Source organism: Thamnophis elegans, chromosome 4 (genome assembly GCF_009769535.1).
Source record: "Thamnophis elegans isolate rThaEle1 chromosome 4, rThaEle1.pri, whole genome shotgun sequence".
Lineage (NCBI taxonomy): Eukaryota > Metazoa > Chordata > Lepidosauria > Squamata > Colubridae > Thamnophis > Thamnophis elegans.
In genome coordinates, this window is record NC_045544.1 from 68,619,555 (window position 1) to 68,634,072 (window position 14,518).

Genomic DNA, 14,518 nt, shown 5'->3' on the forward strand with positions numbered 1-14,518 from the left:
AGAAGTTTTAGATCAGAAATTCTAAGCAAATTCTATCCCTGAACCACGCCTGTCCTTGTGTGTGTATGTGCTGTGTGCATGAGGAAAAACTATTTGCTGCTCTCTTTAACATAAGCCAAAACATAATGAAAGCTTTTTCTCTTTCTTTTTCTCTTTATGTCAGGAAATTGGCAGAACCTCGGTAGATATCACGGGGCCATTAGAGGACCAGATGACCCAGTTAAAGCAGCAGGAGCACAATATCATTAATTACAAGCACAATATTGACAAACTGGAAGGAGACCATCAACTGATACAGGAAGCGTTGGTCTTTGATAATAAGCATACCAATTACACCATGGAGGTAAATCTGGTCTTTATTTAGTTTTATATATACAGTCTTGCTGTAGCATATATTTCACAATGACACTAGGGACTTTTGTGTTTCAATGTTTTTTTTTAAATACTAGAGGCATTTTCATTCAATCCTAAAACATTATTTTATTTTTTCCAGTATTTATGCCACTCAGGTCCCGACTGACTTTTAGCAGATAACAATAACATAAAAGATTAAATATAAGAGGGAGAACATAAATAAAACGGAACTACATGAACAAGATAGCCAACACTCCAGAAGACAGGCTTAAGATACAGAAGGATCTTGACAAACTTGAACATTGGGCACTATCTAATAAAATGACATTCAATGGTGAAAAGAGTAAGGTTCTACATTTAGGCAAGAAAAATGAAATGCACAGGTACAGTATAGGTGGTACCTTCCTCAATAGTAGTAACTGAGAGGGATCTTGGAGTCCTAGTGGACAACCATTTAAATATGAGCCAGCAGTGTGCAGCAGCTGCCAAAAAAGCCAACACAGTTCTAGGCTGCATAAACAGAGGTATAGAATCAAGATCACATGAAGTGTTAATACCACTTTATAATGCCTTGGTAAGGCCATACTTGGAATACTGCATTCAGTTTTGGTCACCACAGTGTAGAAAAGATGTGGAGACTCTAAGAAAGAGTGCAGAGAAGAGCAACAAAGATGATTAGGGGACTGGAGACTAAAACATATGAAGAACAGTTGCAGGAACTGGGTATGTCTAGTTTAATAGAAAGAAGGACTAGGGGAGACATGATAGCAGTGTTCCAATATCTCAGGGGTTGTCACAAAGAAGAGGGAGTCCAACTATTCTCCAAGGCACCTGAGGGTAGAACAAGAAGCAATGGGTAGAAACTAATCAAGGAGAGAAGCAACTTAGAACTGAGGAAAAATTTCCTGACAGTTAGAACAATTAATCAGTGGAACAGCTTGCCTCCAGAAGTTATGCATGATGCCCCAACACTGGAAGTTTTTAAAAAGATGTTGGATAGCCATTTGTCTGAAACGGTATAAGGTTTCCTGCCTAGGCAGGGGGTTGGACTAGAAGACCTCCAAGGTCCCTTCCAACTCTGCTATTGTATTGTATTTTAAGATGCCTTAGAACCAACTAAAATGAGTCTCGGTGGCGCAGTGGTTAAAGTGCAGTACTGCAGGCCACTTCTGCTGAGTACCGGCTGCCTACAATTTGGCAGTTCAAATCCCACCAGGCTCAAGGTTGACTCAGCCTTCCATCCTTCCAAAGTGGGTAAAATGAGGACGCAGATTGTTGGGGGCAATATGCTGACTCTGTAAAACTGCTTAGAGAGGGCTGTAAAGCACTATAAAGCGGTATAGGTCTAAGTGCTATTGCTATTGCTAAAAGTTAAAAGCCCACATAAGCAGGTTAGCTCTAACTTTTTTTGCAAACAATAAGCAGGACTGGGCTATTTATATTTCCAGGAAGAGGGCTTCATAAAGTGGGGACCACCTCTGAGAAGCTCTGTTGCCGGGTCCATATCCTATGAATCTTGGAAGAGTGGGATAATAGCATTGAGCCTTTCTGTGAAGCTTTGGAGAAGGTTCAAGTGTTTCCAGGTGGAAAATCTTTGAGGTAGAAAAATAGCAGTCACACCAAGTCTGACAATAAGAGGGGTTAACCCAGATCTGATTCATAAACATGATTTCCTTAATGGTGATTTATTTGCTAAGCTTTAATGTTTAGGGTCACACAGCATGCTAGTCCTATAACACTGAAATTTCCTGGTAGTCCCCAGAGATGGGTTGCTGTCGGTTCAGTCCGGATCGGCCAAACGGTGGCAGGAGGCTCCACCCAACTGCCTAGTTGTTTCTGCACATGTGCAGAACCATCGCTCATGAGCATGCCTGAACCAATAGTTAAAAAATTAGCAACCCACCTCTGGTAGTCCCCCAGCCAAATATCAGCCATGCCTCAGGCTGCATTATAATAATAAAAAGTACAACTGCAAAGCTCTTTGAGATCAATCAAGGTTGGCTAAATGCTGCCACCTAGCTTTTCAGTCATTCTGCTATACAAGTTCCAAAGATGGTGTAGATCTAAAAAGTTCTTCAGTTATAGGAAACTCTATCATGATTTTTTAAAAATTACGTTGCTATAAAACATTTATCCAAGTACTAATCAGCTTCATCTGAGTAAATTTTTGCAATGCCTCAGCAGGTTCTAGTCTTAAATATACTTGCACTGCAAAGTTGGGAAATCCCCTTCTAGTCCTAAATTGTCAACAGCTTTTAAAATAAACCATGAATTTGCTCCTACTTTTCTTGATAACATTGCAGTCCAGCAAATAATTTGTTGATTTGACCTATATCTGATTTCTTTCCCTAACCCTAACCCTGACCAATCTTAATGGGAAATAATCATAATAAACAGGATTTATAAAATAGGCTTCTACCTGTTGAGGAAAAAAATAAAAGTAAAACCAAAAATCACCTTCTGTTCATGTCTGGCCACTGTACACTTGCCCAAAATGAATGGACTTTTCTGCCTTTATAAAATACCATAAGGAAGGATATCATTAAAAATATCCTACTGTAAATCTGTCAAGGCAGAGATTTATAATGAGATACAATAGAAATGGCAGTTGCTATGATAAGGGGAACCTTATCTTGTCACGATTAATACTAACTATGAAGAATACAATGAATAAAGACCATATGTTGAAGGTAGATGCTGTGATGGGATAATGGGCAAATTTGTGGGATCCTTTCTGGCCAGAAGACAACTATCATCCCAGAAGGAAGATAGTAATAAGCTGGTAACCAGCAGCCACGGTTGATAAGTTGTAGCCTAATGTTTCAGAATGATTCTGGAATAATTAGAAATAAAACATAAATCATAATTTAGCCATTTTATTTTGGGGTTAGTGTGATCTGAGAACCAGGCTCTTGTGGCTTGTCAATCATGGCCAGTAGCTTTGAATCAGGGGTGAAATTCAGCAGGTTCTGTCAGGTTCTTGGGAACCGGTAGCAGAAAGTTTGAGTAGTTCAGAGAACCTGCAAAAGCATCACTGGCTGGTCCCAGAGTGGGGTGGGAATTGGATTTTGCAGTATTCTTCCCCTGCCATGCCAACCAAGCCACACCCACAGAACCGGTAGTAAAAAAAAAAATGAATTTGACCACTGCTTTTCATGGCTCTTACATATGAAAGGTTCGCCATATTTATATGGTTGTTAATCAGAGTCAGTATCTTAAAGTGTTTTGGGAAGGTACAGGAAAGTCAGGACAAATGCTACAGCCCTAAATTTTCCAGGCAATCTTCCCTTATTGGGTAGGTCTCTATGAGCAATATAAGTCACCCATTAATAATCCTCAGGGACTCACTGTAAAAGACACTGAAGACTGAATCTCCAATATTAGGATAATGACATGGCTTTGCCATGTCCAAATGAACGGGAATTGGTGAAAAGTTTCCATGTAATAGTTATGAACTTGATACAGTACTGTAGATGTAGTTTGGGAAGCCCGTCACCTTGTGAACTGGAGTAGCCTCGATATTTTAAACTTCAAAAATAAGTAGGATACTATTTCTTTTCTAGACAACCCAGAACTCCATCACTGCTCATACTCTTGGTCCCTAAAGCCAGAATTCTTCTAGATTTTTAATGATTAAAAGAAGAAATTATAAAAAGAAAACATGGCGCATAATCTTGTTCCTTGTCTTTAATTAAATTTATTTGTATTTCATGTAAATCAAGTTTTTAAAATTACTTTGAATGCTATGTTGTTATAGTCCCACTGACTAGTTGGAATTCAACTACCATTCACAAGTTGAAGACTCTCTTAGTCTTTGGCGCTTTATTTCTTTGGGGTGCTCTAAGGTATCCTTCTTGTTTTCTGTTGCAGCATATCCGGGTTGGATGGGAACTGCTGCTGACTACCATTGCCCGAACTATCAATGAAGTTGAGAACCAGATCCTTACAAGAGATGCTAAAGGAATAACTCAGCAGCAAATGAATGAATTCAGAGCATCATTTAATCACTTTGACAGGGTATAGTTATCTGTTTTATTTTATTTATTTTTTAATCTGCAACTGGATGATAGAAGTATTTGCATGACTCCCTGCTACCTTTTTAAAAAATTAGAATGTGATTAAGATTCAGAAATTATAATATAAAATGGGACAGAAATTTGAGAAATTGAGATGGAGCTTGGGATAGGGTTGGGCTGGGCCATCTCAAATCTCTATGGAATTCTTGTTTCTGGTCACTTCCTTTTTCTGGCCATTAGCCAACTTCTGCATTCCAGAAGTGCTGATTCACAACTTTGCTCTTGATTTTCCTTGAAGTATTGAAAGAGCCCAGGCGGCGCAGTGGTTAGGGTGCAGTACTGCAGGCCACTTCAGCTGACAGTTATCTGCAGTTCAGAGGTTCAAATCTCACCGGCTCAAGGTTGACTCAGCCTTCCATCCTTCCGAGGTGGGTGAAATGAGGACCCAGACTGTGGGGGCAATATGCTGACTCTGTAAACCGCTTAGAGAGGGCTGAAAGCCCTATGAAGCGGTATATAAGTCTAACTGCTATTGCTATTGCTATTCCTTTTTTTAAAGTTCTTGCCATAGTCTCTCCTTTCCTCTCTGCATGTTTTCATTCCTGAGGGAAAAGTAACCTTCATTTGAATCTATTGGCATAGCCAAAGAGCAACTCAAACATTTGTTCTTTGGATACTACTGGTGTACTAATGTGTATAGAAGTGCAAATGAAAAAGTGGGATCCCTGAGCATACAAGGTTGTGTAATGAGATCTTTATATTTTTTTTGGGTGTATGTGTGCATGCGTGTCAGTGGTGGGTTGCAGGTGGTACGCCCTGCTACGGGTGTATTGGAGCCTGCCCGGAGCACCGAATACCATTCCAGTACGGTGCTCCGGAGGGCCCACCCACCCGTCCGAGCTCCTTACATGTCTTTTAAGCCTTTGGCGCTTCTGCGCACGTGCATGGCATGTACAGCACCTGCGCAATGCTCCACTGAGCAGCTGGAATGTCGCAGAGGCATCACAAGCATGTACAACGTATGCATGTGCTGCGAGTGCCCATGTGGGCAACGCCAGGCCCATTCCAACTGGTACGGTTGGAACGGAATCCAGAAGCCACCACTGATGTGTGTGTGTGTGTATGAGACTTCCCTTAATACTTGCTCATTCTTTCACCCCATTCAGATAGCTAGCAAAACAGATGCCCAGTTGCTCAGCTCTGGCCTGAGTGAATTTATCTTATTGTACAAGTGACACCATGATCTCTTCTTCTGTACTTAGTTACTGCCACTAGGAAGTTCTGTTTGGAGGTTACAAGATAAAACGGAAACTAAAATGAACATTTTCATAATTTGGGGATAAGGGTAAACATCTAATAATGTGTGACTAATTACACAATACAATTAATATACCTTAAAATCCTGAATATATCATGATAATGGCACAGAGCTCATTTCTGTATTATATGTGCTGTTTTTTAAAATGCACAAAATATGGCTTATAACCTGCTAAATGGCCAGGAAAAGTATATCTTATTGTCAGCGCATGTGAGCTTTTAACTTACCATAAAACAATTACTCATTTTATGTTTTTCCCTGTAAAAGTATCAGATATCAGAACTTGTTATGAGGTAATATAAATAGCTTCTTTCCAAAGTATCTATGGAAATTGAGATTAATGAGAATTGCTGAAGAAATTCTTTTTATAGTTTATTAAAATGGGCAACAGGAGTTGCAGTGGAAGTAAAGACTGAAACATGAATATACTTGGTAGGAGGATATATTGGAACTCAACTGAGTGATGACTAGGGAGGAGACGTCCTATTCTCAGCTTTTATTATATGAGGTGCCACAGTGTTAGGTGCTTTCTCCACTTTTTAAAAAATCTACATGAGGTGCTACATGGGGCTGCTGGATTAGCTCATCTGTCGCTATGGGTAAGGTATCATCATTATGCTGAAGATACCCAATTGTACATTTCTATCCCAGGCAAATTAAGCAATACCATGATTGTTTTATCTCAGTGCCTGGAGATTGTGAGAATCTGGATAGAAAACCACAGGCTTTAGTTGAACCATGGCAAGACTGACTGGCTTTGGGTCATGGAGTCTGCTGATTCTAAGACTATGCCATCTTTGATGCTCCATTGGGTTCTACTTGTGTGCAACTTGAGGTCCCCCCTAGATTCACAATTCCTGCTTGATGATCAACTAGCGGTTGTATCTAGGAGGAGTTTGTACAGCTTTACCTTATGCATCAGTTGTGCCTGTTTTGGAATCAGGAAGCCCTACTTATAGTTACTCATGCACCTGCACCTCCAAACTGGACTGCTGACTGCTGCAATTTGCTCTACATGGAGCTGGCCTTGAAGAGTATTCTGAAGCTTCAACTGGTACAGAATGCAGTGGTATGGATAGTTTGTGTGCTTATAGAACTGCACACACTACAGCTCTGCATTGATCATCAGTTCACCAATTAAGGTGATGGTTTTAACCTTTAAAGCCTTTCATGACTATGAGGGGTACCACTTTCATGGGCTATCAGAAGGACTACTTCTTCCCAATTACATCAGCTCACCCCATCAGAGAAGACATGCCGTGACTACCGTCAGCTAGTGATCTACATTTGGTGAGTCCAAGGAGAGGTGCCTTCTTGATGTGGTGGCTGCCTTATGGAACATCCTTCCACCTGAAATGAGATTGGCCTCATCTTGTCTGATGTTCTGAAAGGTCCTCAAGATATGGTTTTGGGACCAGGCTTGCGGCTCCTATGGAAATGGAGACTTGTTTAGAGGGCACCATTTTTTATTCTCTAGCCCATTTATGATTGTATTTTTGTTTTTTGATATTTAGTACTATATTTTTTATATCTGTAATTGCTGATTTTATACTTTTTTTGATTTTTTTTTTACTGTTGTGCACTGCCCAATCAGGCCACTATATAAGTAAACTGCTGAGGCTGCTGTAATTTTACTTAACATTTAAATATACAGAAATTGATTTTAAGTAAAATAATTGGATCCAAATTTTACTGTGTAGCTTAACTGTACATTTTGTCTAATAACTTTGGTGGCATGGCTAACTAGCTTACAAAAACAAACAAGCAATCCTATACTAAGGATAGGAAGCAATTCAAACTTTTGGGTTTTTTTAAAATCAGCATAGTAGAGATGTCACTGGAAGAGAAGGGGTTAACTTTCTGCCTTCATGGAAGGCCTATGGAATCGCAATGTAGCAATTGTAATTATCATTTTATTTTATTCAATTTTAGCAGTCAATCAGCACTCAGCAAATTACAATTAGTAATTTGCAATAAAATACCCATGATACAAAGAAAACAATCAAATCAGAATGGTAGTCCTATGAGCCTAGATCTCATGGGCTAATTATTAAAAATAGGTTCATATGACCAGTCTGTTTATAAAATGGTGCCCAGCCATTTGACCCACCTCTCTTAACAATCTTCTGTTCTCTTAATACATGAACAACATAATACCTTAAAAAAAACTATAGTTTTAATTGATCAGCTGTCCTATTTTAGAGCTTTAAAATGAAACTGCTTTTAAGCTAATGAATTCTCTTTTTTTCTAAGAGAGTTTTAAAACAGAAAATGTGCTTAAGAATATAATAACTATACAGTTAATTAGTGAACAACAGTCCATAATGGCCCATAAAACTAAGGCTAAGTCTGAGAAAAGGGGTTTACTTATGCACAGTAAAACTCATTATTACTGTTTTTGATTTGATTTTTTTGAAGTTATTTAATTTAAATCAGATGGCAATAACTAGAAGGAATTGTATCTAAGGTTGTGAACTTTCATAATGTTGTTTACTCAGATAAAAACATATGCTTTTTCATGGAAGAAATCTCAAGTCCACCCCAATCCTATGATGTACAGTACAATTGCCGAGAACCAACGATCATGCTATGCATTACCTATAATACACTGTATACATTGAATACACTTTACTAGAAATTCTTGCGTTTACAAAAAAAAAAAATGAAATACACAATGAGTCCTTCCTATCAGAGTGACATGTAAAATTATGCAAAAATTAAACATCATTGCAGTAATCATTCCAGGCTCCATTAGTTTGTACTTTCAACTTCTAGCTTAGCACTTTAAATATAAATTTTTATTAATATAAAAAACATTACATGTTAGGAGCTAGCTTATCACTTTTATAAAACAATATTTAACAAACTTGAACTGCTTGTGAAATGTTAGAATCTTGAAGTGTTATTTTTTTTTGCATTGTGTAGCTTTTAAAAAAATGTTACTTTAAATCTGCCTTGCTAATTGAATTTGGCTCATCTAAGAATGCTGTATTTTATGCCTTTCTCTTACTTTTTTGTTTATATTTCATTAGCATCTTTGTAGCATTATTTCATGTAATCTAACTTCTTATTTTCTTCTGCTTTCTGTTGGTTGAACTTGGTCTTGAATGAACATCTGATTCATCTGATTACGAACGTATTCTACCTTTATGGAAATTCTGGTGGCTTTATTCTGATCCTTGAATCTTCCATGCTGTTTGTTCCTACCAACAGAAGAAAAATGGGCTGATGGACCATGAAGATTTCAGGGCCTGCTTAATTTCAATGGGTTATGACTTGGTATGAATTTTAACATGTAGTTAATTTGTGATAATAACCCATGTTACACTTAGAGGAGATAACATTACAAATACTTTACAAAGTGACTTATAGATGTAAAACTTCTGTGGTGAAAAAGTTCAGCCCACTCAAAATCTTAGCGCATCAGAAATGTTTATAAATTATCTTCTCAGAGGGAAGCTCCACATAGATGTTATTCTTGGGTGTGTACAAAATTAGACTTATTAATTGCTAGAACCCTATGGAGACAGCTGTTTATATGTATTCATACTAAAACATTATACCCATTTATCATGGCATTCATATATAGATTCTATTACATTTCAATTTTGAATATTTTTCTGTCTGTCTGTTCATCTGTCAGATATTGAGAGTATTTGACTCCCAAAATATTCTGGATAACTTGCAATTTTAAAATATATTATGCAAAGAAGAATATGATTGTCCAGACAGAAACTCCTGAATAATAATAATAATAAATTGTTAGATTTTCTACAAATAACCCAAATCTAGGCCCGGGAACAGAGTGAAATTTTAAGGGATTGACAAAGCATTTGAAGGGTTGGAGCTGCATATATCTCTGGGGAGATATTGTTCCAAAGGAGAGGTGCTACAACACAACAAGAAAGTCTTCCTTCTTGGTCCTACAAAGTAAAACATTTAACTAAAGGAACTCAAAGCATCCCAATTGTATTGCATAGGTACTCTTTCAATTATCCTAGCCCTATAGTCCAGATAAAACTTGAACTACATGTGGAAGTCAACTGGTAACCATTGCAGCTCATAAAGCACTGATGACATGTAGGTGCAATGAGAAAACACTCCTTACTGTTCATTTGTCCAAATTACAGCTGTAATTTCTAGACTGTTTTCAAGAGCAGCTTCCCTTGTAATAGTCTAGCCTAGCCTTGGGATGACCAGGTGTGAATGATCATCTAAAGAACCTTCCAGTTGAGAAAAGAATGCAACTGACACACAAGGTGAACCTGTACAAAGGCCCTTGTGACCATGTTTGTTGAATAGTAGCTTTGAGTCTAGGAATGCCTCCAAATTGCACACTAATCTTGAGTGGGGAAGTGTAGTCCCATTCAACACCAAAGATGAAATCCCAGAGTGTAGGACTGACTTAGACCTAGGCACCTGAAATATTCACAGTCACTCAGCCTTGTCAAGGTAGAGCTTGAAATTGTTCCTTTCTATCTAGATGTCTATAGCCTCCAGAAGTTGGATGCAATGCACTGACAGTTTCATCTGCAGCCCAAGGCTGAGACTGTCAAACAAGCTAATGGTAAACAGCCCAAGCAAAGACCTTCCAACACCAGTCTCACCAACACTGACAGGGCAAGCCACTAGAATATAAATTGATGGCAGACTCCATTCCTTACTAGCACTGATGATGTTGTGTAGTTAGGGTAATGAAACGTCTGGAAGAAAACAACCAAACTCAGAGAGCACCAAGGACCCCTCATAACAATATTTGCTGCCACAATGTAGGCATGAATATAGGCTCTTACTCATATCTGGTTCAATTTCTGTTTGTCTTCATTTAATAGTGCTTTAGGTGTCTCTTATGATGCTTTATCTACTGGAGCTTCTCAAAAACAAACAAATTGCACTGCAGGTTTTCTACAGAGAGGCTGCATTGGAAGCAATTTGGTTCAAGGTCTTGATCATCTGACTATCCAGATTGCAACCAGCACAGTAAATCCTAGTGGATTCCTTCCTATTTTATATATATTTTTCTTTTACAATCTGTGTGAAATCCATAGTAAACATTCAGCCTAACACAGGCTTCTAATGGATTTAAGAATGTTAAATGTTCTTGCATTACAGTTAATCAGTTTTTGCATACTTAAAACATGCAAAATCTGATATTTGGCATGATGCTGAATATTTTATTAATTTTATAATTTTTCTTTGTATCATAATTTTTAATTGTATTGCAGGGTGAAGCCGAGTTTGCCCGAATCATGTCCTTAGTTGATCCCAATGGTCAGAACACAGTTTCCTTTCAATCATTTATTGATTTCATGACCAGAGAGACTGCTGATACTGATACTGCTGAACAAGTTATCGCTTCTTTCAGAATCCTAGCCACAGATAAGGTTAGTGAAAGGATTTCATTTGCTGTGGTTGTTCCGACAAATTCTACCCTTGCAAGACAAGGGGGTATCCTAATGTAAAGTAAGCTGAGCTGTAATTTAGAGTAGAAACTTAAAAGATAGCTAGAAGCAGGATTGTTTTCATCAACTAATGAAAGCTGCTAAACGTTGACCCTAATTTTTTAAAAATACTGTACAGATTTGTATTGAAACTTTTAGACTGGGGTAAGATAGAATTTTGGGATCCTGTTTTGCTAAGGGTGTGTAATAAGACACTTGGAGCATCTTAGGGAAATTAAATATAAAGATGCAAGGACTGGGACTTTTGTTGGCTACAGGTTTTCTACTTGTTATTGACATTCAAAGAGAGTCTCCAGTTTTCTGTCTTTTATCCTAAAACATATTCATGCTCTTTGCTGCACTTTTTTTTGAGTTTGTTTTAATAAAGCTGAAAGAATTTTAAAGCATATCTGGACAAAGCAGATATTTCAACTTGAAGTTTTTTTTAAGTGTCATACAATGCATATTCACTGGGCAACTGCAATAAAGGCTTTCACATGTTCAGAAAAGACTAATCTACAGAGATTGTACAATGTAGATGTAGGCTGTGGGAAAGAGCTGCCTTAAAGTTATATATTAAAATACTTTAACATAACATATCTAGTATAAATATATACATTTGGTCCCGACCTTACAGACCTTTTATGAAGGCCGATTCTTTCTCCAGGCCTTGGGGTCGAATTGAATTAAATCCTGAATATGTTAAGTTGTAGCATATTTTAGTCTGATTGCTGTGTCATTGTTTATTGCTTTTGTTGGCCTTTAATGTATTGTTTTTGTTCAGGTTACATTTGTTGTAATGTTTCTTTCTGTATGCCACCCAGAATTATTTTGTTTGAGGTTATATGGCCATATGAATTAAATGAATTAATGAATGAATGAATACATTCCATAATAAGGTATTATGGATCAGTGCTACCGTATTTTTCGGTGTATAAAACGCACCCTTTTCCCTAAAAAAAGAGGCTGAAAATCTGGATGCGTCTTATACACTGAATACAGCATTTCTAAACTCCTGAAACCCCGTCCCCTTTGCAAAAATGGCAGTGCATAGCCTTTAGGAGGCTTCCAGAGTGTTCCTGGGGGCTAGGGAGGGCAAAAATGAGCGAAAACAAGGTGGTTTTTGCCCCCCCAGCCTCCAGATGCATTCTACAAGCTTCCTAAAGGCTACGCATGCCCTTTTTTTGACAATCCAGCCATTTTTGGGAGGTCTGCAGAGTGTAAAAACTTTTTTAAAAAATTTGCCTCTTCAAAATCTTGGTGCTTCTTATACTACGGTGTGTCTTATACTGCGAAAAATACGATAGTTTTGTCCAGGCTTGTGCCCTTGAAGTATTCTGGATTTTGCAAACAGTGAGGACACCAGATTGGAGAAAGCTAATCTTTATAACAGAAGTATTTACCCAATCTCATCCTTGTTCTCATCAAAGAGAGTTCACCGCTTGTTTTAATTCTGAAATTTCAGAAAAAGCTCATCGTATTCCTTCTTTTGAATCCTTCTAGCCATATATTCTTGCTGAAGAGTTGAATCGAGAACTGCCATCTGAACAAGCTCAGTACTGCATCAAGCGTATGCCAGCATACAAGGGACCAGGAGCTGTTCCTGGAGCTCTGGACTATACCTCATTTTCATCAGCATTGTATGGGGAAAGTGATCTGTAATTGGGGACTGACTCTGTGGGCAAGTGAAACTAGATATATTCCAGTTTGCTCCTTGGGGGAAAAAAAAGTAAGCTGACCTCACTACAATTTCTCAAGTTTAGCAGGAACATTCAGTAAGGAGCAATGCCCACGTAGTGTGCAGCATGATGAGTTTTTACATTGTTTATATGTCCTTGATCAAGCTTATTCAGTGACAGACTGCACTGGCCCCCTGCCTTATCAGATTTGTTTTCGTTTTCTTTAAATTAAAAATGGATAATCCCGAAGTGCCAAGTTAGAAAGCCTCAGGAAAAATAAAAGAAAACAAGCCTTTGAAAAAAAAAACATATCTAGCATTTCTTTGATTTTCAAAACATGAAATGTTTTCAAGAATTCTGAACATTTTATGCAAGTCTTCCACAATCTCCCTCGGTGCACCTCCTTTTTTGCTTTCATACCATGGTAATGCTTTCATCTATAGATACTGGGGTTTAGTATGCTTGTGCAAATGGCACCATATACAAGAGAAAATAAAAACCCAGGTCATACCAAATAATCACATGAGATTCTTTTGTTGTTTCTAATGTGAAACGTGCACAGGAATTCTAGTCTGAGTTTCTAGTGATATAAAATCACAAATCCTCTGGAGTTTATTCAAAGAGGTTGATGATAATAAGGGCATCATCTTAATGGTGATAATAGCCTTCACCTTAAAAAACCAATGCCCAGTTTGAAAGGGCACAGTGTTAGTAGCCTGGATATTATGAGGGACTTCCATATTTTAGGATGGTTGTTAATAGATTGTATCTGCTCTCTGCTATATTCATTGTTCTGTTGCCATTGTTCTTGGTTAATGCTAACAATATTGACATTTTACTACGACTAGTCTAAATTACTTTGTGCAGTGGCTTCCTGCCAGTTATGTTCTTCTCAACAATTTGTAGACAATCAATTTTATCTGAAGCCTAACAATCCCATGAATTAAATGGAAAAATATATGTTCATACAAGCAAAGAAAACTGTACCATCTGCTACTATTAAAACGTGCCTTTAAAATAAAGTCTGCTTTTCAAGCCTTAATACCGATTCAGTTTCTGAGATTAAACTGATACATCTTTAAATATTACTGCATGTCTTCTGGACAACACGGTTCTCTCACCTCATTTTAAAAAAACTTTTCTTTATTTGCTTTATATGTAGTGAGGCATCTATCTTTTTTATTTATGTTTTTTTTTCCAATTAGAGTGTGGATGATTTTTCCTGCTGCTACTCTTCTTCTTCTCAAAGACATTAATACAGCTGATTTTTCAGAAAGTTGGACCCAGGGGCAAATACCTGAAAGAACAGATTTATTTATATTTATATTTATATTTATATTTATATTTATATTTATATTTATATTTATATTTATATTTATATTTATATTTATATTTATATTTATATTTATATTTATATTTATATTTATATTTATATTTATATTATTTATATTTATATTTATATTTATACATATACATATACATCATATATATATATATATATATATATATATATATATATATATATATATATATACACACACAAACATATATATATATGGAATATACTGTGTTATGGGTTTCAGTGGGATTTATAATAAATCAGTTTGCTTCGGATTAAGTAACACTGGGCACTTCAGAAAAAGAAGAGAGTGAAAGAAAATAAAGGCAAGATATAAGGGAAAAGTCTACCGTAGTGCTTATAAATCATCA

General features: G+C 37.1%; 1 protein-coding gene across 2 annotated transcripts in view; it reads left to right on the plus strand.

Annotated features, from left to right (window-relative positions):
• ACTN2 (actinin alpha 2) overlaps positions 1–13,812 on the plus strand; it is a 69,210-nt gene extending 55,398 nt beyond the window's left edge. For both annotated transcript variants that reach the window (XM_032216194.1, XM_032216195.1), the window contains 5 exons: positions 164–343; positions 4,225–4,371; positions 8,902–8,967; positions 10,914–11,072; positions 12,633–13,812. In XM_032216194.1, coding sequence (XP_032072085.1) covers positions 164–343; positions 4,225–4,371; positions 8,902–8,967; positions 10,914–11,072; positions 12,633–12,791 — 711 coding nt within the window. In that variant the 3' untranslated portion in view covers positions 12,792–13,812. The remainder of the gene's footprint in view (positions 1–163; positions 344–4,224; positions 4,372–8,901; positions 8,968–10,913; positions 11,073–12,632) is intronic.
• The last annotated feature ends 706 nt before the right edge of the window (positions 13,813–14,518 follow it).